The 27,165-nt window shown below is 43.5% G+C and overlaps 1 protein-coding gene across 3 annotated transcripts; it reads left to right on the top strand.

Annotated features, from left to right (window-relative positions):
• On the top strand, nucleotides 1-26,620 carry ZBTB21 (zinc finger and BTB domain containing 21). Of its 3 annotated transcripts, XM_049874928.1 has the most exons (4): nucleotides 1-106; nucleotides 11,520-11,587; nucleotides 18,703-20,321; nucleotides 20,925-26,620. In XM_049874928.1, the coding sequence occupies exons 3-4, from the start codon at nucleotides 18,716-18,718 to the stop codon at nucleotides 21,917-21,919; spliced, it is 2,601 nt and encodes an 866-aa protein (XP_049730885.1). In that variant the 5' UTR covers nucleotides 1-106; nucleotides 11,520-11,587; nucleotides 18,703-18,715; the 3' UTR covers nucleotides 21,920-26,620. The 3 variants fall into 3 exon arrangements, with proteins under 3 accessions (XP_049730885.1, XP_049730883.1, XP_049730884.1); XM_049874926.1 differs by having other exon boundaries at nucleotides 18,703-26,620; XM_049874927.1 differs by lacking the exon at nucleotides 11,520-11,587 and having other exon boundaries at nucleotides 18,703-26,620.
• The last annotated feature ends 545 nt before the right edge of the window (nucleotides 26,621-27,165 follow it).

Genomic DNA, 27,165 nt, shown 5'->3' with positions numbered 1-27,165 from the left:
GTCAAATTCAAGATGGATGGAATCACAGCGGCAGCGGCGGCTGCGGCGCGCGCGAGCCGAGTGTGAGCGGAAGGGGGCCCTGCGTCTGCCTCGGGGCTGGAGATCGGTAAGTAACTGTCATGCCCCTCGCTCTGTGAGAACTGCGGGTCCCCGCAGTAGGCTACAGCGTCCCCGCAAAACGCGGCCTTTCCTGACGTAACTCTGAGGTGATTTCTCTCCTCTTTTTTTCTGTCCACCAACGGGCTGCGGTCTCTGGGCGCTTCTGCGCGTGCGCCAGGGCTTGGCTCTCACCGAGCATGCCCTGAGCTCCCACGTAGCCGATTGTGCCTTCACACTGCGCATGCTTCGTGCCCGTACTTGGCCTCGCCCACGTTACTGAGCACGCTCTGTTCCCTCACTGGGTTCCGCTCCTCTCCCGGGCAGGTTGCCGCTGGGGTAGCGGACGCACCTGGGCCAGGCGCACGCCCTTTGCGTGGAGCGGTTGAAATGCCGTCTCGCGAGGGGCGCGTGCTCTCGTTCCGGGCTGGTGGGGAGGTCCGCTAGCGCCGGCCCGGGCCGCGAGGTGCGCGCTAGCCGCGGGTGGCGGAGGGACCCCACACCTGCGGCGGCTTGTGCCGCCGTCCCCGACCCAGTCCCCTCCTCGGCCCACCTCGTTCCCCGCCTCGGCCCACTAGACCTGGCGGCGGGAGACCAGTGCCGGCATGACAGGCCAGTGCCCAAAGTTGACTTTCTTTTCCCCGCCCCTGGCCCGACTGTCTCCCCGGCGCCATCAGCCGGGCGTCTGGACATCGAAGCACGTTCATTTCCATCCAGAATCCCTTGAAGACCTTTTCTCCCTGATTTTCACCGCTTACCGCAGAGCACAGCAACCTCCACGGGCCAAAAGCTTTCCTGCTTGGCTGTGAATGCTTTCCCCATCAGAGAAGACCTACGTCGGGAATCTGGGGCTGGAGGCGTAGGGGAAGGGGAGTGGGTCAAGACCAGCCTGTGCACCTGTTACAGAGAGCCCCGCGGAAAGACTTGTGCTGGAGTCCTTCATGATCTTGTAGTTGGTTTTCTTATCACCCAGACTTCATTTATCTGGAACAGGTTCAGTAGCCCATCTACAAAAGGTCATACGTTTAAGTCCTAGGGGCTCTATGGTTCTGCGGAATACTACATACACAGCACATTGGGACGGGGCAGTTCTGGGGACAGGTGCAGCGAGAGGATTGCCTAACAGTGGGAAATGACGGATGAAATTAGACCATGCGTAATACAGCAACTGGGGGATTTTTAGTACAAGAGCTGACAGCTCTGTTGAGCTCTAACATCTGAGAGCCTCAGTGTATTACAGCATAGTCCAGTGATTGTTCATAATCATGACTCGGAGTCATCACATCGTGCATACCTTGTTTAAGAAGCCAAGAAAGTGGGTTAACCCATTTTAGAAAGAATACTCTGTGAAAAAATATTTTTAGAAAATTTTTCCCACTGGTATTTGAAGTAAATCCGTTGTCCATGTCTAATGACTCATAGGCATTAAGTTTACATTTCAGTGACCCTAAATATTGGTATTAAAAAGACAGTAGAAATTTGGGGCATTTGTTATTTAAGATGACTTTTTTGTTTAATTCTTTTTAACACTATTCATTGACTATACAGTGTGCTTCATTCTGTGGAAATAAAAGTTGAAAAAGATCTAACCCCTGCTTTCAAGTAACTTACAATATTATCTCATAGCAGATGCTACCCAGGAAAAACTAAAAATAGCTAAAGAGGTTTTAAGTTATTGAGAGGAGTCTCTGGAGGAGAAGGAGGTAGTTGAAGGGACAATTTTTGTTGGCCCCAAAGCCATGGAGATGGGGAGAACAGAGTTTAGAACCGCTTAAGAGCTAGGATTGACAGTTCATGGTGATCAGATATAAAGGAAAGAGAAGAAATTTCTGGTTTAGGAGGCCAGGTTGTTAGCAGCACACCAAACTAAATGCCGAATGTGTGAGGACAAACAGATACAGGGAGAGGGGGTGAGGATGTGGATTATAGCCACCACACTGGGCATGTGGGTTTTTAAGTATGTGGTATACACTGTGATGAACTCTTCGGTAGGTATATAGAGACTGGAAGGCCCAGAAGCCTCATGACATACAGATTTGGGAGTCATCATCAAGTAGCGAGAGAGCCTTCAGATCTCATGGGAAAAGTGAAGGAAGCTGCCACGTGCAATGCTCTGTGACAGACCCCGGGGAAACAAAGATGAGCAAATCAGGGTCTTGAATCTCCTCAAGCTTGCCGTTTATTCCCTGGTTCAAAAAAAAAAAATTTTTTTTTTTTTTCAGTAGATACTTGCCACGCCTGTGCTGAGCACTGAGGATACATAGATGAGAAGACAAGCGTTTTGTTTGCAAGGAGCCTCGTGAGGGAGATAGACGTGAAGGCAGATCAATCAGAATTGTCATGTTGTTACTGCAGAAGGATGAAGTACTGGGGTAGTTAAAGGGCTCAGCTGCTGGCGGGCCAGGGGGTGCCGAGTAACAAAAGCTCTGTAGAGGAGGTGACATTCGAGCTGGATCTTTCAGTAGAAGTTGGCCAAGAAAAGAAGTAAGAAAGATATTTCAGGTGGTGGAAACGGTGTGCAAGTTTGTAGGGTAGATGGTAGGGAGTGCCCAGTAAGGGTGGAAAGATGAATTGCAGCCAGAATGTGAAGAGTCGTATGTGCCAGTGTGCACAGTTTGGATTTCATCTTGAAAGTAATAGAAAAACCTAATACAGTGTTTTAAAGCCAAGCAGTGATGTGACCAGCCTTGCTTTAGGAAAACAAAAGGCGTGATTTCTGTTCCTTCGTATCTAAGTGGAGTGTCAGCACAGGAGCTCGGCAGATATTTATGGTTGTGCAAGATCCCATGTTAGGCATTGTGAAGAGTGTTAAGAGATGATAAATAGATTCTCAGCCATTAAGGAGCTTGCAGTCTTATTGGAGAGACATAGATGGCAACGAGTCTAAGTCGGTGAGTAAACACTACATAAATGGTATAGGCTGTTTGTAATGCAGGAGTTGAAAGGAGGGGCTTGCTCATTAGAAACTGAAGTAGTCAAGGAAGGCTTCCTGGAGGAGCTTTAAAAGATGAATAATGTTCAGATGAGTGGCATCTAGGAAGGGGGTTAGATGAGATCTAGGACATTGCAGATTGGGTAATAGAATGACCAGAAGCAAGTTGTGCTGGTTGTGTCTGTCCCCGAGACAAAGAAACTGAAGCAAAAAGCTATCCCAAAGGAATAATAACTAAGGAAAAAAAAATTAAAAGTAGTTTGAAACTAAATTTTAGAGAGCCCCTGGTGTCCATGTTTTTAAATTTTTGCTGAATGGAGAACCCATGACTTTTCTTTTTTTAAACAGGGGTCGAGGCTGGCTCTTTTCATTTAGGTCTCAATTAAAATATCAGATCAAGGCATTTTCTGACCATCCTTTCAAAACCTCCAGTTACTCCACCCAGCCACAGCACCCTAATTATTTCCATCATAGCACTTAGCACAGTCTGAATTATCTTTATTTGTTTCCTTGTTTATCATCTGACTTGCCTCACTAGAAAGTGGAGACCTTACCTGTTTTGTGCACCCATGTATCTCAGAGACAAGTCACCATGCTTGGCACACAATAGGAGCTCAATAAATAAGGTGAATGAATAGTAGCAGTACTTAGTGCGTATGCTGGATGGATGATCCAAGCTTTGTTTTAGGAAGCACAGGTCTAGCCACTGCGTGAAGGATGGATTTGGAAGGTACAACAGGAAGAATGAATACCACTTGGAAAAACGTTAGTGTCCTTTGATAACCAGGAACAGAAACTGGCTGGCCGACCAGCTTGCATAGTAAAGAGAAATTTATTGTAAAGGGTTGCTCTTAGGTTTTAAGGGAAAGCTAAAGAATTGAGCTAGAGAAGACAAAAGCCAGGGTGACTCCAGGAGTCCATGTCACAGGCACTGGCAGGTCTCATTTTCAGGCCATTGCTAAGATGAATCAACTCCACTCGTATACTGCCCTCCTTATTTTTCTCAGGACTAGTATTCCATGGAGAAAGTGTTTAATTGGCTTGACTCTGGTTGTATGCCTACCCCTGAGCTAGGGGAGAGCAGCACATCAGACTGTGCCCAGCAGGACACGGGATGTTCTTCCAAAGCACCGTAAAGGGGTGATTACGAGGAGGAGGAGGGATGACTACTGGGTGGCCAAAACCAACAGCAAGTCTGACCAGAGGCTGATCTGCTAACTAAGGTGCAAATTAAGAGCCTGAACTATGTTATAGTAGAGTGATTCAGCTGAATATGGCAAAGAATACACCCTTAAGCCAAAATCAAACCCTTTCTATGGAGACCGAAAATGTAATGAAAAGGAATGCAAAGTAGAAATGTTCGTACTCTTGCAGGATGGGATAATGAGGCGGTTTAGTCATTTCTAGATGTTATCTAATGAGATGATAAGACCTAAACTCAGAGCCAGCTTAAGTCTCGCCATCATCTAATAGTAAAATCAAATGGAGTTAGGGCAAAATCCAGAGATGAGGGCTTGTGGATAAATTGTGTGTGTGTGTGTGTGTGTGTGTGTGTGTGTGTTTACAGTCCAAAGTCAGTCGAGTGTAGATGCTTTGGATATTTTTTAAACTAGGCGGCATTTGCCTTGTAATACATGCATTTCTCTTTTTATCCAGCATCATGGTTAGAACTGTATATCTACTCCTCACTTACCAACATGGTTAGGTTCCAAAGACCAGGTCGTTATGCAGGAATGGAGGATGACCACATCAGATCACAAAATGGAGGATAACTATATCATAACCGCCAAATTACTTCATTATGTAACTACCAGATTACATCATTACATAACTGCCAAACCACTGAGAATCATGGCCTTGACACATAACCTTAACTGTCGCTACCAGCGTGACTCTTCCCTCACACCTCAGGGTTCATTACTGCCAGACATCCATTGTTAATGCCCAAAATAAATAGTAGGGCTTTTTTTTTTTTTTTTTCCTACTGTTGCCATAAATGCGAGATGTCAGATAGGGGTAAGAGCAATCTTCCATGTTACAGGGGTCATGTGCCCATAGTTAAATTTTAGTTTAATGTTTTGAATTCAAGACATTTTCCTATAGAACTGGTAGTAAAAATTGTGTAGGCTAGTCATGGGGCCAATTTAATTTTTTTATGTAGCTTAACTGATTCCAGCCCGTGTTTTAAAAGTCTCCAAATTTGGGAGTAGATAAGGTTATTTAGGTCTCTTCCCATCTCCCTTTCTTGGCCCCTTGCTCATCTCTTGTTAATTACCATCAAGTCAGCTCTGACTCTCGGCGACCTTAGGTGTAACAGAGCCCAGTCCTACACCATCTTCATGATCGTTGGCATGTGTGAGCCCATTTCTGCGGCTCTTGCGTCAGTCCCTCTCACTGCAGATTTCCTGCATTTTTGCTGACCATCTACTTTACCAACCATGATACTGTTTTCTAGCAATCGATGTTTCCTGATGACTTGTTCAAAGTAAGCAACACAAAGTGAACATCCTGACTACTATGGAGAATTCTGGTTATATTTCTTCAGGAACTAATTCGTTTTTTCTTCTGGCAGTCCACAGTATATTGAATATTCTTCTTCAGTTCAATTCAGTATAATTCAGTTGCACAGTTCTGACTTTCTTTTTCGTTGTCCAGCTTTCACATGCACGTTATTGTTATTGTTAGGTGGCTTCGAGTAAGTTCTGACTTACGACGACGCTACGTAGAACAGACCAAAACACTGCCTGGTCCTGTGCCATCCTCACAAGTGTTGCTGTGTTTGAGCCCATTGTTGCAGCCACTGCATCAGTCCATCTTGTCAAGGGTCTTCCTCTTCTTTGCTGACCCTCTACCGAGCATACCCTTCTGCGGGGACTGGTCCCTCCTGGTAATACGTTCAAAGTACATGAGAAGAAGTCTCTCGCCATCCTCACTTTTAAGGAACATACTGGCTGTACTTCTTCCCAGATAGATTTGTTTGTTCTTCTGGCAGTTCTAGTATATTTAGTATTCTTTGCCATCACCATAATTCAAATGCATCAATTTTTCTTTGGTCTCCCTTATTCATTGTCCAGCTTTTGCATGCATTTGAGGCAGTTGAAAATGTTATGGCTTGGGTTAGGCGCACCTTAGTCCTCAAGGTCATGTCTTTGCATTTTAACACTTTATTGTTGTTATTAGATGCTGTCAAGTTGATTCCAACCCCTACAGACTCCGTGTACAACAGAACGAAACGTTGCCAGGTCCTACACCATCCTCACAGTCACTGTTAGGCTTGAGCTCATTGTTGTAGCCACTGTGCCAGTCCACCTTGTTGAGGGTCTTCCTCTTTTTCACTGGCTGTATATTTTACCAACCATCATGTCCTTCTCCAGGGTCTGATTCCTCCTGATAACATGTCCAAAGTATGTGAGATGAAGTCTTGCCATCCTCCCTTCTAAGTAACCTTCTGGCTGTACTTCAAGACAGATTTGTTTGTTCTTCTGGCAGTCTGTGGTATATTCCGTGTGCTTCACCAACACCACAATTCAAAGGCATTAATTCTTCTTCGGTCTTATTTATTTATTGTCCGGCTTTCACGTGCATATGAGGTGATTATTGAAAACACCCTGGCTTGGGTCAGGCGCACCTCAGTCCTCAAAGTGACATCTTTGCTTTTGAACACATCAGAGAGGGCTTTTGCAGCAGATTTGCCCAATGCAATGTGTCATCTGATTTCTTGACTGCTGCTTCCATAGGCATTGATTGTGGATCCAAATAAAATGAAATCCTTGACAACTTCAGTCATTTCTCCATTTATCATGATGTTGTTTATTGGTCCAGCTGTGAGGATTTTTGTTTTCTTTATGTTGAGGTGTAATCCATACTGAAGGTTGTAGTCGTTGATCTTCATCAGTAAATACTTCAGGCCCTCTTCGCTTTGAGCAAGCAAGGTTGCATCATCTGCATATTGAAGGTTGTTCAAGAGTCTTCCTCTGATCCTGATGTCGCATTTTTCTTCATATAGTCCAGCTTCTCGGATTATTTGCCCAGCATATAGATTGAATAGGTATGGTGAAAGGATACAACCCTGACGCACACCTTCCCTGATTTTAAACCACACAATATCCCCTTGTTCTATGCAAATAACTGCCTCTTGGTCTGTGTACAAGTTAGACATGATCACAATTAAGTGTTCTGGAATTCCCATTCTTCGCAATGTTATCCATAATTTGTTATGATGCACATGGTCGAATGTCTTTGCATAGTCAATAAAACACAGGTAAACATCTTTCTGTTATTCTCTGCTTTCAGCCAAGATCCATCTGACATCAGCAATGGTGTCCCTCATTCCACGTCCTCTTCTGAATCCAGTTTGAACTTCTGACATTTCCCTTGATGTACTGCTGCAACTGTTTTCGAATGACCTTCAGCAAAATTTTACTTGTGTGTAATATTAATGATATTGTTCAGTAATTTCCACATTCTTTTGGATCGCCTTTCTTTGGAATGGGCACAAATATGGTTCTCTTCCCATTGGTTGGCCAAGTAAACTGTCTTCCAAATTTCTTGGCATAAGACGGGTGAGCGCTTCCAGCACTGTATCCGTTTGTTAAAATACCTCAGTTGGTATTCTGTCAATTCCTGGAGCCTTGTTTCTTGTTAGTGCCTTCAGTGTAGCTTGGACCTCTTCCTTCAGTACCATGAGTTCTTGATCATATGCTACCTCTTGAAATGGTTGGACATCGACCAATTCTTTTTGGTAAAGTGACTCTGTGTATTCCTTCCATATTCTTTTGATGCTTCCTGTGTCATTTAATATTTTCCATGTAGAATCCTTCAGAATTGCAACTCAAGGCTTGAATTTTCAGTTTTTCAGCTTGAGAAATGCTGAACATGTTCTTCTTTTTTGGTTTTCTAACTCTACATCTTTGCACATTTCGTTGTAATACTTTCTCTTCTTGAACTACTCTTTGAAATCTTCATTTCTTTTACTTCATCATTTCTGCCTTTCGCTTTAGCCACTCTGCGTTCAAGAGCTAGTTTCAGAGTCTCTTCTAACATCCACTTTAGTCTTGTCTTTCTGTACAGATGGCATGGGGGCAGTGTCTGACCTTCTCCAACCACACAAGGGGGAAGGAGAACCAAGATCAATAGCGCAGGGCTGCCTCCCGTGAGGCAGAGGCCAGGAAAGCCTCCTCTTCCCCCATCTTTACTAATTCTGAAACCAACAGCACTCTCTACTTCTCTGCTGGATTCAGTAGTTCATTGCAGGGGCCACACAGAACTCAAAGACCATACTCACAATTATGGGGTTTATTATAAAGGAAGTAACAGTTACAAGTCAGGCTCAGAAACACTCAGGATACAGTTCTTTCATCAAGACGGCCTCTCCCCAACTGTGCTTGCAGGTCTCCGTCTCTGCCCAAAGGCACTCAGCTTTCTCTCTACATGGGCTGGGAAGCCCACCGCGCCATCTTCTGCAACTGGGTCCCTCTTGTTGTTCTCACCTTCCTTGGTGGTGGTGGGCTCCTCCAGTCTGCTCTAGAATTGGCTCTGTTTTAAGGCAAAACTGACCAATCCTGTTGGTAGTCCACAAGTACCCTATCACACAACACAGTCACTTGGGTAGGAGTTACAAGACTATGGCTAGAAAAGCCACACACAAAAGTAATTAGTCACACTACACTTTCTTTTCTGCCTTTTTAATGACCTCTTGCTGCTGCTTGTATGATGTACTTGATGTCATTCCACAACTCTTCTGGTCTTCAGTCAATAGTGTTTAATAAATCAAGTCTATTCTTGAGATGGTCTCTAAATTAAGGTGGAATATATTCCAGGTCATACTTTGGCGATTGTGGACTTGTTCTAATTTTCTTCAGCTTCAGCTTGAACTCCATATGAGCAATTGATGGTCTGTTCCACAGTCAGCCCCTGGCCTTGTTCTGTCTGATGATGTTGAGCTTTTCCATCGTCTCTTTCAACAGATGTAGTCAATTTGATTCCTGTGTGTTCCATCTGGTGAGGTCCGCCTGTGTAGTCTCCATTTTTGTTAGTGAAAAAAGGTATTTACAATGAAGAAGTTTCTGTCACCAAGGCTGTATTTTCCAACTACCAGTCCTTCTTTGTTTCCACCTCTTGCATTCCAATCACCAGTAATTATCAGTGCACCCTGACTGCATGATTGAGCAATTTCAGACCGTAGAAGTTGGTATAAATCTTCAGTTTCCTCACCTTTGGATTGGTGGTTGATGTGTAAATTTGAAGAATAGTCATATTAATGGATCTTCGTTTAGGCGTGTGGGTATTATCCTATCACTGACAGTGTTGTACTTCAGGATTGATCTTCTGATGTTCTTTTTGATGATGAACTTGACGCCATTCCTCTTCAATTTGTCATACCCGTCATAGTAGGCCATATGATTGTCTGATTCAAAATGGCCAATACCAGTCCATTTCAGCTCACTAATGCCTAGTATATCAATCTTCATGCATTCCATTTCATTTTTGATAGTTCCAATTTTCCTAGGTTCATACTTAATACAGTCCACATTCCGATCGTTAATGCATGTTTGCAGCCATTTCTTCTCATTTTGAGTCATGCCACATCAGCAAATGAAGGTCCGAAAAGCTTGAGTCCATCTATGTCATTAAGGTCGACTCTACTTTGAGGAGGCAGCTCTTCCCCAGTGGTATTTGGAGTGCTTTCCAACCTGGGGGGCTCATCTTCCTTCACTATATATAGAGACAATATTCCGCTGCTATTCATAAGGTTTTCACTGGATAATTTTTTCAGAAGTAGACTGGCAGGTCCTTCTTCCCAGTCTGTCTTATTCTGGAAGTTCAGCTGAAACCTGTCCACCATGGGTGACCCTTTGCTTTTTAACACTTTAAAGAGGTCCCTCGCAGCAGATTTGCCCAGTGCAAAGCGTCGTTTGATTTCTTGACTGCTGCTTCCATGGGCATTGATGACGGATCCAAGTAAAATGAAATCCTTGACAACTTCACTGTTTTCTCCGTTTATCATGATGTTGCTTATCGGTCAGTTGTGAGGTTTTTTGTTTTACTTATGTTGAGATGTAATCCACGCTGAGGGCTGTAGTATTTGATCTTCATTAGCAAGTGCTTCAAATCCTCTTCACTTTCAGTAAGCAGAGCTGTGTCATCTGCGTATCACAGGTTGTTGATGAGTCGTCCTCCACATCCGACGCTGCGTTCTTCTTCATCTAGTCTGGCTTCTCGGCTTATTTGTTCAGCATACAGATTAGGATGAGTATGGTGAGAGGATACAACCCTGACACACATGATTGAAAAGATCATGGCTCAGGTCACCTCAGTCATCAGCATGACACCTTCCCTTTTTAAAACTTGAATGAGGTCTTTTGCAGCAGATTTTCTCAGTCTGATAGATCATTTGATTTCTCCACTGCAGCTTCCGTGGATGTTGGTTGTTGATCCCACCTAGAATGAAGTCATTGACAACTTCAGTTTCTTCTTTCGTCAGGACGTTGTATATCGGTCCACGTGTGAAGATTTTCATTTTTCTCACAGTTTGTCTCCTTGTGCCCTTTTACCCAAGTGCCTGGATTTTACATGCTGTGCTTGGACTTCTTCTCTGGTTCTATTCCCAGAATGTTCTGTATTCAAAAATCGCCTACCTTCCCAACCATCCCCTCAAAATCTTACTCCCGGCAACTAATTGATCTAATATTGGTATGAAGAAGAAAGTGTTTGCATTGTATTAATTTATACTAAAGTATTAGCATTTGGTACCTGAGGGAGGAGTCTTTTTGAAGTGATATAATGAAATAACTTGCTGGAGCCCGACTGTAAAGGGCTTTGTAGCCATTCTAGGGAATTAGAGCTTCGATAGTTTTTAAGCAAGATCAGATAAGTGTTTCTAGAATATGCTGTTAAGAATGAAGCCTTCAGTATTATTATCATAGTTGAATGCACGATGAATCTCAAACCTTCTCTGATGTCTCCCTATTCACTCACCCCCACCCCCCAGCTCCCTGACCAAATTAATGGCTTCCTGAAATCAGTATTCTCGTGGCATTTTTTTGTATACTTCACACTGTTTTAATTTTATGTGGCTTTCCCCACCTCTAGAATGTATACTACCGGAAAAAAAGTCGGCCATAGCTTATTCATCTCCATATCAGGAGCTCCTCTTGTGATATGGGGCATATAACAGACTTTTGCACACATTTAGGAAAGGGAGACAGGAAAAAAGGCATTGCTACATGGGAAGCGCTATGTACACTAAATAGCTTGCAAACACTGTGTCTTGTCCTTAACGAAAGTCCTGTTGATGGGTAGTGTTAGGCCCATTGAACAGGTGAGGAAGCTAGTACTTAGGACGGTCCTGTGATGTTTACGAGGTGACACACCCAGTAGGTGGCAGAGCTAGGACTGAGATAAAAAAGTAGATCTAAAAGCCTTTTCCACGGAGCTGTCACATCTTCTGTGAATTGTTAACCATCAAAACTCTTTCGTTTTGAAATTTCAGGAAACAACATGAAATAGAAACAATTCAGGCAGCATTTGGGAAGATCTTTGTGTGCAAGAATCCAAGTGGTAAGCAAACCAGCCCTCTTTCAGAATCTGGGTTTCCTGGGGGATTTCCTCTGAGCTGTTCCAGCCGTTCACAGATGCAGCCCTTCCTCCACATTTCACCCACTTTGAAGAGCGCCAAGGCTTTTCCACGTGACTGAAGTGGTAGCAGGAGCTCCTGCAGTGATGAGTCAGGAGGGCTGAGTAGTGACAAAAGCATGGGGATGAGGACAGAGCCGGGGCCACACGTGTTTGCGTATGAGAGCTTTCAAACTTATGCACTGTCTCCCACAAGTGGAGCTCCTGATCCAATGATGATTAAAAGAACCGTGGACATTTTTACATGCCAGCAAATGTTTTGTATCTGGACCAGCAAAACTCAATGAGGATAAATTACCTCAGCGCGAAGCTGGCCTTATCTGAGGAGTGAGCAGCAGAAAAATCAGGAGATTTTGAGAATTCAGTCTGCGTATCCACCAGCCACAAATAGTTTGTCTGGATTATCTCATGATGTTCAGCAGTTGAGATTTTTTTCCCTCTTTTGCCTGTATTCTTTTTTTTTTTTTTTTGCACTTTAGATGAAGGTTTACAGAACAAGCTAGTTTCTCATTTAACAGTACACATACTGTTTTATGACATTGGTTAACAACCCCACAACATGTCAGCACTCTCCCTTCTGAACCTTGGGTTCCCCATTACCAGCATTCCTGTTCCCTCCTGCCTTCTCTTCCTTGCCCCAGGGCTGGTGTGCCCCTTTAGTCTCCTTTTGTTTTATGGGCCTATTCAATCTTTGCTTTTGCCTGCATCCCTAAATAGCATTTTGTATTTTTAGTTAAGTTGTTAAATTCAATCAGTGTCCCACTATCTTTCAACAGAACACAAAGGTCCAAAATGGAAATTGTTTTCAGCTAGACCAGGAAGGGGACCATTGTTTTCAAATTTTAATGATCAAATTAAAGGGTAAAGGCCAGGGCCTCAACCTGAAGGTGAGGCGCCCACACTGCTCTTATGCTGTCACCTCCCATCTCTGTAGACGTCTGTGTCTCCAGCACCTTTATGCTGGGGCATTGATCCAATGGAAGATGTCACCACCTGTTTATAATCCTTGAATGACATATTTTAGCCCCAAGGCCCTTATGCCTCCCCTGCTCCTCCAGCCTTGCCGTCTGCCCTTCCCTTGCATGTACCCTCTGCTCTAGCCAGGTGAAACCACCTGCAGTTCCCAGGGATACTTTCTGCTCTGTCTGGTCTATGATGTTGGACATACTGCCCTCTCTCTTGAAATGCCCTTCACCCCCTTCTTTGTGACGCTCCCCATGTTACCTGGTTCCTTCTTTGTCATCAAGCATCTGCTGGTAAGTCCCGTTCTTGCCCTTACTCACATCTGGATCTGCTGCCCTTCATCTGCATACACCCTGTCCTGTGCCTGTGGTTGCAAGTACTTAAAAGCATTCTGCGCTGTGGTGACCAATCCTTATCCTGTTCCTGTGCGGGACTTTAAGCTCCTTAAGGCAGGGCCATGCCTGTGAGATTGAGACCCTCCAAGCCAAGCAGAGTTTCAGCACATACTAGATGGGTGCACAGTGACTCAGGGCATAGGCTCCCAGCTCCTCTACTCACCGGAAGTGATGGCAATAGCTAGCTCAGAAGATACACGAGGATTAAGAGACAACTGGAGAGAGTGTGGGGTAGCCTGTGGAGTCAAACCACCTGCGTTTGAATCCCGCTGTGCTGCTTATTATGTGTATGACATTGAGCAAGTGTTTGTGCCTCAGTTTCCCCATCTTGTAAAATAGGGATAATAATACCTCCTAGGATTATTGTCAGTATTGAGTTAATATATGAGACATGTTTACATAGTATGTGGCGGAGCAAGTACTCAGATACTAGTTATTAGTGTTCCAGTGAACGGGTGGAAAGTAAATACTTGAGGGTGATTCTGCAGTGGTATATCAGTAACATGGACATGCCCAGCCGCTTTTCAGGCAGGCAGTCTCGCTGATGACACCAAACTGAGATTATAGTCAAATGAGTAGTTTTAAACCCCAAATAATTTTCAGGGACAACGAGTATTTCTCTTACACTTCAACCCTAAGTGACTTAAATATTGTTCCCCAACTCCCAGATGTTTTCATTCAAACATTATAGAAGCCTCTGGGCCAAGAAATTGGAAGAAATTACTTAGAGCAAAAATAGGGATCATCCAAAAGGGGAAAAATGTAGGGCAGAATTTCAAATTCTCATGGAATCCAGACTTTCTAGAGCCGTAGAGGCTGGGTGAACCCCTGAAAATACTGCCCTAGGATAATGTTTTAAACCTTAACCAAAATATCTCCTGAAGTCTTATTAAAACTAAGCGGTAGCTTAGCTTAACTAGTAAATAATGTCTGAGCATTGTGCACTCTATCTATATGAGATCAAATTGACAGCAGACACTCAAAAGATCAGATGGGAAACTTAGGCAGCAGTGAGTTTATGTTCATGGAGGAGGAACAGCTGAGAAAAGGAGGGTGAGAATGCTTGCACAACTCCAAGAATGTAATCAGTGTCACTGAATTGTATGTGTGCAAATTGTTGAATTGGTGTATGTTCTGCGGTACATACCATATTTTTACGCAAATAACGCACCCCTTCGACCTTTGTTTGCCAGCCGTGCCTGCCCCCTTGAGGTATTTTTGTAAGTGTGCTATCCTAAGTTTTTTTCCAACAACATGTAAAAAAAAAATTAGCATAGTGGCACTTACGAAAATACCTTGCAGGAGGAGGGTGCAGTTGGCAAACAAAGGTGGAAGGCGCGTGTTAATTCACATAAATATTACGGTATTCTCAACAACAAAAATAAATTATTAAAATAATAGGGATTATGGAATTTGAGTGGAGTATAAAGAAGGAAACTGTTTCGATCCAAGGGAAGAAGATGTTGCTGTCTGGCGCTGGGAGGCAGGTGGTACCTGAAATGGCATTTGCTTCATGTTCAGAAACATAGAAACTCTCACTTGGTTTACTCCTCATTCAGTACCTTATCCTGTACCTGTGGTTTTAAGTTCCATTGCTGTCTTACTTGGGGCTCCCTTAAAAACGGACTCTGAAACGAGGATTCAGACACAGGTCATTTATTTGAGAAGGGATCCCAGGAAGCACAAGAAAGGAATAGAGAAAACACAGGGAAGACACCTGGGTACAGGCATGTTAAGGAACAGGTTACTGTGCGTATTTAGAATGTCAAAACTCCTTAAAAAAAAAAAAAAGTGAACTTAGGATTTTTTATTATATTCCGTCTCAAGTAAGGACAATTACATTCTTCAGTTGTTCAGGCAGAATCCTTGGAGCATCCCTGATTCCCCTCTTTCTCTTACCCACTACAGCCAATCCCTCAGAATCCTGATGACTCTGTCTTGACCTTCACTGCTACCATCATGGTTCAGGCCACCATCATTCTTACCTGGATTATGTAGGAGACACCTTGTTGCCCTCCCAGCCTCCATGGTTCATTCTCAACGGCATAGCCAGAGTGATGCTTTTAATGCATAATTCAGGTCATTGTCATGCCTCTGCTCAAAGACTTCCAACGGCAGCCCGTTTGACTCAGTACAAAGTGCAGTTAGTTCTTCCAGTAGTCCACCCAGCCCAAGAGTCTGGCTGCTCATTGCTTCTCTGTTGTCAGCTTCCGTGATTCCCCAGTGCTCTCCACTCCAGCCCTGCTGCCACCTGACTCTTCCTCTGCTTGTCATGTTCGTCCCTCAGTGATCCCCACGGCTCTTCTCTCACCTCCTTCAGGTCTTCTCAAATGCCGTTTTGTCAAATGAATGAATGACAGGCAAAGTGCCTGAGACAGTTTGTAGTGTGTTGTAAGGGCTCAGTAAAGGGTAACAATTAGTATCATCTCATTTGACGCTCACCACAGCGTTACGTGGTAGCTGCTATTATCGCTACTTTACAGTGGGGGAGACTGAGGCATCCAGGGAGGCTGATCAGCCTAGAGCACTAGCTTTCAAGCCGTTTTGACCCTGACGCACAGGAAGGAACATACTTTATCTTACATCCCGACCCAGTACTCGCTTACATGTGTGGATATGTATGTATATAACTGAAACAAAAGTTTCACAGAACTCATCAGCCTGACTGCATTTGATGCATTCTGACGGCTTCTACTCCATCCTAGTCCGTTTCATTTATATTTAACTTGCTGGTGTCAAACCTCGAAGTTGATTTTAAGAAACTCTTTGGAAAAATACTTGTCCACACCTTTGATTCTCTGTCACTTTTCCCCGTGGAGACATGGGAACTAACTTTCTCAAAAATTGTTAGCACTGGAAAAGTGCTCAGTGCGTGGCCAAGCCCACACGTGTGGTATTGATATAAGCTCATTTTTCTGTTGTCCTCCGTAAAAGGGTTCCTTTACACATGAATGGATGTGTGGTGATGTAGGAAGAGTAATAGGATTAAGGGAGAAAGTAGGATGGCTAACTGAGGATAGAAGGAAGGGGAAATATCTTTATCAAGAAATCACAAGTAAAAGAATTAAAATTTAGCATTTGATATTAAGTGGTAGACAAGAATAAACAAAAACCTGGTACAGCTTGACCAAGGCAGTTGTGGACAGGCAAAAGGCCTCATCCCAAGACAAGATACAAGGCCATGCCTCTAAGGTTGTTAAACTTAAGAGTCGACGCCTTAACGGGAAGTCAGAATAATACTGAAGGTACTGCCTGCCATTTCTGGTCATGCCACACTGGTGGCCAACAAATTGTCCTGTGTGGGCTCCTCTGAAAAGCCTGCATGCTGGGCTGACCAGCAAGGCTGACCCTTGACCTGGAAGAGAACCTACAAATGTGCTTCCTGGGTGCCGAGTTCATGTACAGCTTGTCCTTGAGGGAATGATCAAGTAGCCACAGATATTCTTACTGTGAGTTCCTTTTAATATTGAAAATGACTGTCACAACGATATTTTAAAGAAAAGGTGGCCTTAGAAAATCAAACCAAAGATACGTTGCGGGACAGAAGTTTGGGACCTTTTCAGTAAAGAAGCCTAAACTAAACCAAACCGGTTGCCGTGGAGTAGATTCCAACTCACTGAGATCCTGTCGGACAGAGTAGAACTGCCCCGGAGGGTATCCAAGGGGTGGCAGTGGAACTGCTGTTTTGGTTAGCAGCCAAGCTCTTAAACACTGCGCCCCCAGGGCTGCAGAGCAGCCGAAGAGAAGGGTCAAATATGGAAAGGCAAGCGGTGTTTCTGTATGAAATAGTTTTACCTTCGTCGAGTGCATGCCCATTGCTGTCAAGTCAATCCCGACTCATAGCGACCCTATAGTACAGAGTAGAACTGCTCCATAGGGCTTCCAAGGAGTCGCTGGTGGATTCGAAATGCCGACCTTTTGGTGAGCAGCTGAGCTCTTAACCACTGAGCCACCAGGGCTTAATTATACCCTTTTTCTTTGACACTAAATTAAATACCTATGAAAACTGTGACTTCTGAAAACAAGTAGCACAACGTTCATTGAATGCTTACTGTGTATCAATCACTAGCGCATCTAATCTGTGCAGCAAGCCTGCAAGGGGCACAGCTCTTCCTCCCATTTCTCACTACCTGGCACACAGAGAAGCTAACAGACATGCCCAGGGACAGTCAGCTCATCGGGTAGAGCTGCCATGTCAGTCACCTCAAGCATCAGACCTGCATGTTCAGCCATTAGGCTTTCTTGTCTTGCTTTTACATTGGAAGAGAATTTTAGTAAAATCTCAGTTCAAACCTCTTAATTTATAATTGGTAATACAGGCAGTCCCTGGATTACAAATGAGGTCCATTCCTAAATCTGTCTTTAAGTCATATTTGTACCTAAGTCGGAACAGTTAGATACGAATCTTATCTAATGTCAGTCAGTCAGATGTTTCAAGTGTTTGTCTTAGTATGAGGTATAGAGTGTACCTCTGTATGCATAAAAACATTAAACACTTCAGGACACACTAAAGCATCCTTAACATAATAACACGCTGATAACAATAATGTTTAGATGCATGTCACAAAGTAGTGCCCATTTGTTATTACAAACCATTGCCTGTCCCTCAGATTTTTAATATAATAGGCTTTATGGTTTGTACATAAGTTGGACATTCAAAGCCAGGGGCCGCCTGTACTTAAGTTTAGATCTGGGCTAAAGTTTCCTTTGTGCTATGGTTCAAAATGTGATTTGGTAAGAAATAGTATGCAAAAGATTGCAGAGATGTGTAGCCTGAGAATGAAAACAAACTTTATTCTTTAACATTTTTGTCCTTTGTTTTAAACCAGGTCTTTGAACAGGGTTCTTTCAGGTTCCTACCCCTGCTGAGAACTTGGATGTCTGACAAGTTCCCAGGCGATGCTGATACCTCTGGTTAGGGACCAGTTGTGAAAACCACTAGTAGATCACACGTTCTCAAAGTTTATTATACGTAAGAATCACCTGGAGATCTTGTTACGCTGTAAATTCTGATTCAGTATATCTGGGGTGGAAATGCAAATTCTCAGCAGGAGTTCGAACCCAAACAAACCGGTTTGAAGCCCTGTGTTAAACACTCAGTAGTGACTACCAAATGCTTTTTCTGTTTCCAAATTCTTATATATTTTTAAAGGTCTGGCATGATCTCTACTTTGTAACCCATCGTTAGCAGTTCCTGTTACTTTTAAGCATATGCAGTAATAAAACTGAATTTCTTTCAGAATTTTAGACTTGAGGAGTTTTGATAATTCATAGTTATTTCTGAATTTGTACTCTGAACTAGTCAGGAGTAGAACCAAGCATCAAATGGATAAAGACCCTGTATAATAAACCTTTTATTTTCGAGCATTGCTTCCCTGCATACCTGCCACCTTCTAGCAGTCTTCTTGATGGTGTGCACCTGCCAATGTGACAGTCTTAAGCTCCTAAAATTCTTTGATTTTAATGATCGGGGACCTACTTAAGCCATGAGGCTGCACCCTTTCTGTTTTCAGTGTTATTTGAGTAAGGTTATTCATCCCCAGACCTTCTGTCTGCTTACTCTTTTGCTAAGTATTGGCACTTAGGTAAAGATAACTGGTGTTCCCTGCCCTTGAGGGGCCCTCAGGCTCGTGGGGAGCTTTTCCTTGTACTGCTTATCCTAGTTCTGCATTTGTCTTGCAGAGAAACCCAGACAATGGAGGGATTACTGCATTATATCAACCCAGCACATGCCATCTCTCTCCTGAGTGCCCTCAACGAGGAGCGCCTCAAAGGCCAGCTCTGTGATGTGCTCCTGATCGTTGGAGACCAGAAGTTTCGAGCTCATAAGAACGTCTTGGCCGCCAGCAGTGAATACTTCCAGAGTTTATTCACAAATAAGGAGAACGAGTCACAAACTGTATTTCAGCTTGACTTTTGCGAGCCAGATGCTTTTGATAATGTTTTAAACTACATCTATTCTTCCTCTTTGTTTGTTGAGAAGAGCAGCCTGGCTGCGGTGCAAGAACTTGGCTATAGCCTGGGGATTTCCTTCCTGACTAACATTGTTTCTAAAACACCTCAAGCCCCCTTCCTGACATGTCCCAGTAGAAAAAAAGTTTTTATAGAAGATGATGAAAACAGTTCCCAAAAGAGAAGTGTCATTGTCTGTCAAAGTAGAAATGAAGCACAAGGAAAAACTGTCAGTCAAAACCCTCCCGATGTAAGCCATACTTCCAGACCCTTGCCTAGCATTGCCATCAAGACCGGTACCAATAAGCCACATGTCTCCAAACCGATTGACCCGCTTCACGGTCTGTCACTCACTGAGAAGAGTTGGCCGAGAGATACTTCAGTGGGATATGCAAAGTCTCTTGAGCATCCTGGCTCTTTGGAGGATCCTAGTAGAAGCAGTTTGGTGAAAAGAAATGCAGTATTGCCTTCAAAGCCCCCACAAGACCGAGAAGCTGCAGACGATAAACCAGGTGTGAGTGGTCAGCTTCCAAAAGGAAAAGCCATAGAGCTGGCTTTGAAGAAACCACGGCCTCCCGTTTTGACTCTGCATAGCTCGTCAGAGGCACCCTATCTCTTGAAAGAGACTAACACAGGAGGCGGTCAAGGCGAAGATAGAAACTTACTGTACTACTCAAAACTGGGACTAGTGATCCCCTCCAGCGGGCCCGGTTCTGGAAACCAAAACATTGACAGAAGTGGCCCACTCGTCAAGAGTCTTCTCAGACGGTCACTGTCGATGGATAGCCAGGTTCCGATGTATTCACCCTCCATAGATTTGAAGTCTTCCCAGGGCTCATCTTCCATGTCTAATGATGTACCAGGGAATGTCCTCTGTGCTTTATCTCAAAAATCATCTTTAAAAGATGGTAGTGAGAAAGCAGCCCTGGACGACAGAACTGCTGTCCTACCATCACCTCGCCTTAGGTCCTTCAGTGCTTCACAGTCCACAGACAGGGAGGCCGCCTCACCCGTCACAGAGGTCTGTGTAAAAACCGAGCCCAGCAGCCCACTCTCAGACCCTTCGGACATCATCAGAGTCACCGTGGGGGACGCAGCGGCAGCCACGGCAGCAGCCTCGCTGTCAGCAGTCACCAGAGACTTTTCTCTGAAAACAGAAGACGACCCAAAGGAAGCGAGCAGACTCCCAGCCAAGAGGAGGTTCCAGGCCGACCGAAGGTTGCCGTTCAAGAAGCTGAAGGTAAATGAGCACGGAGCTCCTGTGTCAGAAGATAACTGTGAGGAGGGCCCCGGTCCCGCTCTCCTCCAGGCCGACTTCCCAGATTCTGACTTGAATAAAGATGAATTTGGTGAGTTGGAGGGAACGAGACCGAACAAAAAATTTAAATGCAAACATTGCCTTAAGATCTTTAGGTCGACAGCAGGCCTTCACCGCCACGTTAACATATACCATAACCCCGAAAAGCCCTATGCCTGTGACATCTGTCACAAGCGATTTCACACAAACTTTAAAGTCTGGACACACTGTCAGACACAGCACGGCATAGTGAAAAATCCGTCCCCGGCCTCTAGCTCTCATGCCGTTTTGGATGAAAAATTCCAAAGAAAGCTGATTGACATAGTGAGAGAGAGGGAAATTAAAAAGGCCCTTATGATTAAGTTAAGGCGTGGCAAGCCTGGTTTTCAGGGACAGGCTAGTGCCCAAGCACAACAAGTCATCAAGAGGAACTTAAGATCAAGAGCCAAAGGAGCGTACATTTGCGCTTACTGTGGAAAAGCCTACCGTTTCCTCTCTCAGTTTAAACAGCACATAAAAATGCACCCGGGAGAAAAGCCCGTTGGAGTAAATAGAGGCACTAAGCCAAAAGAGCATGTCCCTCTTGAAAGCCCAGTAGAAAGCAAGGAGGTTTACCAGTGCCGCCTCTGTAATGCTAAGCTCTCTTCTCTTCTAGAACAAGGCAACCACGAGAGGTTATGCAGAAATGCCACCGTTTGCCCTTACTGCAGCCTTAGGTTTTTCTCGCCCGAGCTAAAGCGGGAGCACGAGGGCAAATGTGAGTACAAGAAGCTGACCTGTCTGGAGTGCATGCGCACCTTCAAGTCCTCCTTCAGCATCTGGCGGCACCAAGTCGAGGTCCACAACCAGAACACCATGGTACCAGCGGAAAACTTCTCTCTGCCTGTTCTTGACCACAACGGCGAGGTCACCAGCTCTGCAAGGCCACAGCCTCAGTCTGAGCCAGCTAAGGTCAACCATGTGATCGCAGCGAAAGATGACCATGGGTTCAGCGATTCTTCTGAACAAATTAACTTTGATTCTGAAGACTCCTCTTGCCTCCCGGAAGACCTCAGTCTTTCTAAGCAGCTGAAAATCCAAGTCAAAGAGGAGCCAGTGGAAGAGGCAGAGGAAGAGGTGCCCGAGACCAGTGTGGCCCCGAAAGAGGCAGGTCCCAGCAAAGACGCCGGCCTGTGGCCCTGCGAGAAATGTGGGAAGATGTTCACGGTGCACAAGCAGCTGGAGCGCCACCAGGAGCTTCTGTGTTCTGTGAAACCTTTCATCTGCCACGTTTGCAACAAAGCGTTCCGCACGAATTTCCGGCTCTGGAGCCACTTCCAGTCCCACATGTCTCAGGCCACCGAGGACTCGGTGCATAAAGAATCCGAAGTGGGCCCCGCGCCAACAAACTCTCCCTCCCCGCCTCCCCTGCCGCCTCCACCCCCACTCCCCAAGATCCAGCCCTTGGAGCCTGACAGCCCAACTGGTCAGTCTGAGAATCCGACTCCCGCCACGGAGAAATTGTTTGCACCCCAAGAGTCAGACACCCTTTTTTACCACGCTCCGCCCCTCTCAGCGATCACATTTAAAAGACAGTTTATGTGTAAGCTCTGCCATAGGACATTTAAGACTGCATTTAGCCTTTGGAGTCATGAACAAACCCACAATTGAAAGACCGGCACTCTTGACCTGTTAGGAAATGGGAGCTGGTGTCCAGATAACCTGCGTTGTGAAATGCATCAAAAGAAACAAAATATTTTTTGAAAAAGAATAATAAAGGTTGGAAATTATGCTTGAATTTATGTTTGAGACAAACTGATAATAGTAACATCCTGGCTCAACTTGTGGAAAACTAAAAAAAATTGTGGTTCTGGGCCTTACAGTAACAGAATGATTTGATTTCATTAATGTTGAAATTTGATTAGCCTTGGTGGTTTGCATGGTTCCTCATTCCATGGTGTCAGTATAATCTTTTAATTGAGGTTTTGTTTGATTTTTCTAACTGATTTGAAATTAGGAAATACTGTGAAAGTATTTCTCCTTTTGATTATATCAGACACCGAAGTTCTAGTTAATGCTTAGCCATGTTCATAAGTCCAAAACGTATCAGGCAGAAGTGGGTAGCTGGCAGTATAGATTTAGACACTAGAATACTTTAGCAATAAAAAATGAGAAACCTCAACTTTAATAAGTTATCCTGACACTTGATAAAGATAAATACTTGGTATTTTGTGGTCACGTAGAACTTTTTTTGTATAAATATTGTGAGAATTTTAAATCAGCAATAGTAATACTTAAATGTTTATAAAATAGTAAAAAAAAACTTGCTCTCAGTCATTCAATATATGTTAATGATGGTCAGACTCTAAGACTTGGGAAATGAGAAGATGAGTTATGGAAGGCCTCTACAGTCGGTTGATACCCGCTTCAGGAGTGATAGGCATGGTAATAAAACTGCGGAGCTGGGTTGTGTGTCAGTGGCACCCCACTTTAAATATGGACTAGCATTTAGTGACTGAGGGTTTGGGTTTCCTCTAGTGTAGGCTGTCATGAGTTGAAAATCAGAGTGGACTTGAGACAAAAATGCAAGGTCGTGTATGACGCTAATTTTGAACTTAGCAGCATTCATTGGACAGAAAAGATTGGAGCGTGCATTTCCCTAGATCCCCAACACTCGGAGGCGGTGCAGCACCTCTGGAATTCCGAATCACCACTGACTTACCGAGTCTGCAGAGCAGAGGGGAACAGCATGCTGCAGTTTCTACAGGCTTTTCAAGAACAGTAGAGACGAGACCCAAACCTTCCTGCCTCTTTGTCTTCTGTGATGATTTCTGTTAGAATTTTTTTCCCCCTCTTGATAGTACTTCTAGTGGTAAAATGTCAATGATGAAACCATTCTTCAATTTTAAGTCGCAGCTTACTAGTTCATAGATATGTGTTAAAATACTATCAGGAGTCCCCAAATTTGTATTAGTGACTTACTTTGGTCCATAGGGTTTGAGCTTCTTTTTTTCTTCCTACTGTGAGTAAGTCACCATTAAAAACTTTTCAGTAGGTTTTATCCAAAGCTCAATGGGGTGTTTAAAAAGGGAAATCTTTATTTCATTTGGAGAGGGGTAGAGTAGATATATAAAAGTGGAAGTATTGTTGAAACTACAAAATCCTTTTAAGGTAGAGAGGTGGGTTAAAACTCCAGATTGACTTTATATCTTTTTTACAAGTTCTTTCAAACAAACAAAAAGCAACTACTGTGCTAACAAGTAATTTGCTGAGTACTTTTATTTGTGCTCTGGCCAGCTAGGACTTGTACCTATCTGTCTCATCGTCCACAGTCCATACTAGTGGTAGGAAAATCATTATTTTTTATGGAAACAACCATTTTTAGGAAATCCTAAGGATTTTTAGGAAATCCTTGTACATTATAGAAACTATATGAAATTTTACCTTTTATTCTTTCATTTGAAAAACCCCAAAATATTCGAGTGATTATATCCTATTTCATTCCTACTTAAATTTGATGGAGAAAGGAAAATAAAATGAAGTTGCAGTTACCGGTCATTGCCATCTTCATATTTTCTTGAAGAAATCTATGCATTTTAAAGACAAAACTAAAGCGTAGGATTTTCTGTGGAATGTCTGGATGGATTATTGTTCATTCGGTGCGTTCCCTGATAACGTGGTACTTCGTACTCGGAACATTGTGGTAGCTTTCACGTCTTCAAAAGAAGACAGCTTCCCTCAGAGTAATCCTCACTTACCGGAGTATCTGTCGTACTTCGTGATACACAGTGTCTTGGCACTTAAACTTAGTATCCCAGGACTTGAAGCTTTATGCTACATTTTTGAAAAATTTTTAATAATATCGTTAATCAGCAAAAAGTATTTTTGATCTAAATATAGGTTTGGCATATCTGTTAGGTTAAAAAAAGTAACAAGTGTTTTGTCTTATTCGTTCACATTTTTGTCTAGGCAAGGAACATAAGATTTCAAATAAAATTTTGAACCAAAAACGTTTGTAACGCAGTTCTGGTTTTTCTATTACTTTTTATACTGTATCTTAAGAGCACTAGGCTGAAAGAGTTTATTTTGGTGGTAAAAAATAAAATATGCTTCTGCTCATGTAACTATTTTAAACGTTAAGAAGTAAAATAACGAAAGACATGTTAATTGCTGTATTCAGCGAACAGTTTTTTAAAGAATGTTTATCTCAGTCAGTAGGCAAATATTTGGTGTCAAACAAATTGACCTTTCATTGTTGCAACTCCTTAATTAGCTAGTAAAGATATTCTTGTAAATGTTTTTTCTGATTGTAATTAATTTTTGAAAATGTAGAAAGCTCATTATTCCTTGTAAGTATTCAGGATGCCTGCTTTTTTAATGCAGTTGTGGAAAGAATGTAAAATGTTTTAATATATTCTTTGTTACTCTGAAAACTTGTTATTGAATCACTTTCTTTACTTGGGGTGGGGGGGAGTAACATAAGATTAAGATATGCTTACGTTTTTATCGGTCACTCAGAGTAAGCAGTGGAGATCAGTGGTGTCACTGGGGGAGTGCAAACCGCACCCCTGACACTATCAGAGGGGGTGACACCAAAATGACCCCAGGGTCCACAGTAGCAGTGGGCAGGCTGGTGCTGCTAGGGGAGGGGCCGCCAAGGCAGTGTTGTCACTAGGGTTGATGTTGCCTGTCACCCAGCGTGGTAACTCATCACCCCCTGTCACCCACCAGTCACTAGGGTTGGTGTCACCCAATGCAGTAACTCCACCACCCCCCCATCACCCACCAGGGTGCGGGTGGCCGGGCTACAGCACCCACCACTGGGTGGAGAGGGGCGTCCCTCTTTGGCTAATGAGGGGAGGAGCTGATGGGGGCAAGGCAGGGCCACTCTGCCCATGGCAGGGGTCTTCACCAGCTGGCCCCATCACCCTGCAGGGGGTGACAGCATGAGTTACCGCACTGGGTGACGCCAACCCCAGTGCTGCCACTAATGGAGATAACAAATATTGTGCATTTTTAATACTAAAAGTACTTCCAGATTGCTAGAATGTTCATCTTTAGAACTAGAGTTAATATACATTGTAATTTTCTCAGAATATACAACTAAGAATTCACAGTGATGTTATCTGCACTCCTGGGAAGATGAAGCAGTTCTTGGTTTTCTGTCCCAGGATGGATTGTTAACATCTGTTCTTTTTATAATTCTGCCCCAGCATTTATCTGATCCACACAAAGCCCCCATTGCTGCTGGAGAGACAAGGAGAAGATGTGGTCTTTGCTAGAGGCATGGAGTGGCTCCCTCTGCAGGCCGGCTGGGTGGTCGGGTGAGCAGGAGGCGAGGCATTCACCCACCTGCCGTCAGAATTAACGGGTCTCAAGGTGGCCTCTGTTTCTCTCAAATTGAGGTTTGTACATACAGCTATAATCTGGAACTTAAGGAAGTAAAATTATTTGACACTTATTACTACAGAAATTAGCAGGTGTCATTCATAACAGGTTTCTTTATAAATTGTATCTAACTAGCTAATTTTGGACTACAACTCAAATTTGTCAATTTCTAATGCCTCATCAGTGTATTTTGCAATAATTGTGAAAAGCATTACTGATTTAAATGATGCTGATAACTATCCTTTCGTAAGTGTTCTTTAACGCTAGCTACTAAGCTTTTTTAAATTTTAAAACTAGATTTTTCTGTTTTGTGGCTTTAGCACTTTAAGAAGTTTGATGTTTGCAGAATTTTTATTTAATATCCTTGTTCAGTGCTTCTGATGTTCTCTGGCTTAGGGCATTTCCACGTGACGGGAGAAAAACTGAAAGCCAGTGTTTGGATTTTGGAGAACAAGATGGATAAATGTCAGGTTTCTAAAAAATTCTTTTCAGAGGCAGTCTTTTGGAAACCAAAGTATTTTACTGTAAATCTTTAAAATTATTAAATTTGGTGCTGTTTGTCATTTATTAGTGCTGTCCAGATTTCTCACAAAGTTGTACTTGGTTAACTCTCAAAAGGTGATAATTTCTCATGGGTATTAATCCAAAACTATTTCAGAACTTTTCACTGAATACATGCTCACTGGTTGAGCATCTGGCTGCTAACCAAAAGATCAGCAGCTCAAACCCACCGGCGGCCCTGAGGGAGAAAGATGCGGCAATCTGCTTCCACAAAGAATACAACCTTGGAAACCCTCAGGGGCAGTTCTCCTTTGCCCTACAGAGTCCCTATGAGTTGGAATCGACTGGATGACCATGAGCTTGGTATTTTGGTTTGTTTAAAAAAAAATAAATAAAGAGTGGTTTTATAATTGTGTATATTTTGTAGTCATATGCCTTAGAATAAATCATTGTTCAATTTTATTTCGAAATCACTTTTTTGGATGGAAAACTCACAGTAAAATAGGATTTCTATTTATCTAATGTTAATCCAGTCTTTATTTGTATCACAATTCTATTGTCTGCTTACATCTTGACTAAGAATGAACGGAGTCAATAAATTTGTACTATATTTTGTTTTGAGTCAGGGTTTCATTGATAGGTTTTGGAATTTGAGAATGATTAATAGCTTTTACATTTATGAAAGTGAAGATACAGCCCTTCTATTTGGGTAATCAGACAATGTTCCGCTGCTATTCGTAAGGTTTTCACTGGCTAATTGTTTTCAGAAGTGGACTGCCCGGTCCCTCTTCCTAGTCTGTCTTAGTCTGGCAGCTCAGCTGAAACCTGCCCTCCACGGGTGACCCTGCTGGTACCTGAATACCGGTGGCATAGCTTCCAGCATCACAGCAACACACAAGCCCCCACAGTACAACAAACTGACACACCTGACAGACACAGTGAGCTCCAGCATAACAACGACTGTAAGCATGGCTCAGGACCGGGCAGGGTTTCATTCTGTCGTGCATCGGGTCGCTATGAGTCGGAGC

This window comes from Elephas maximus, chromosome 2, assembly GCF_024166365.1.
Source record: "Elephas maximus indicus isolate mEleMax1 chromosome 2, mEleMax1 primary haplotype, whole genome shotgun sequence".
NCBI classification, from domain to species: Eukaryota; Metazoa; Chordata; class Mammalia; order Proboscidea; family Elephantidae; genus Elephas; species Elephas maximus.
This window is presented reverse-complemented; position numbering and strand designations above follow the sequence as displayed.

Coding starts and splice junctions, on each gene's coding strand:
- ZBTB21 (XM_049874927.1), top strand. CDS start 18,716: ATGGAGGGATTACTGCATTATATCAACCCAGCACATGCCATCTCTCTC.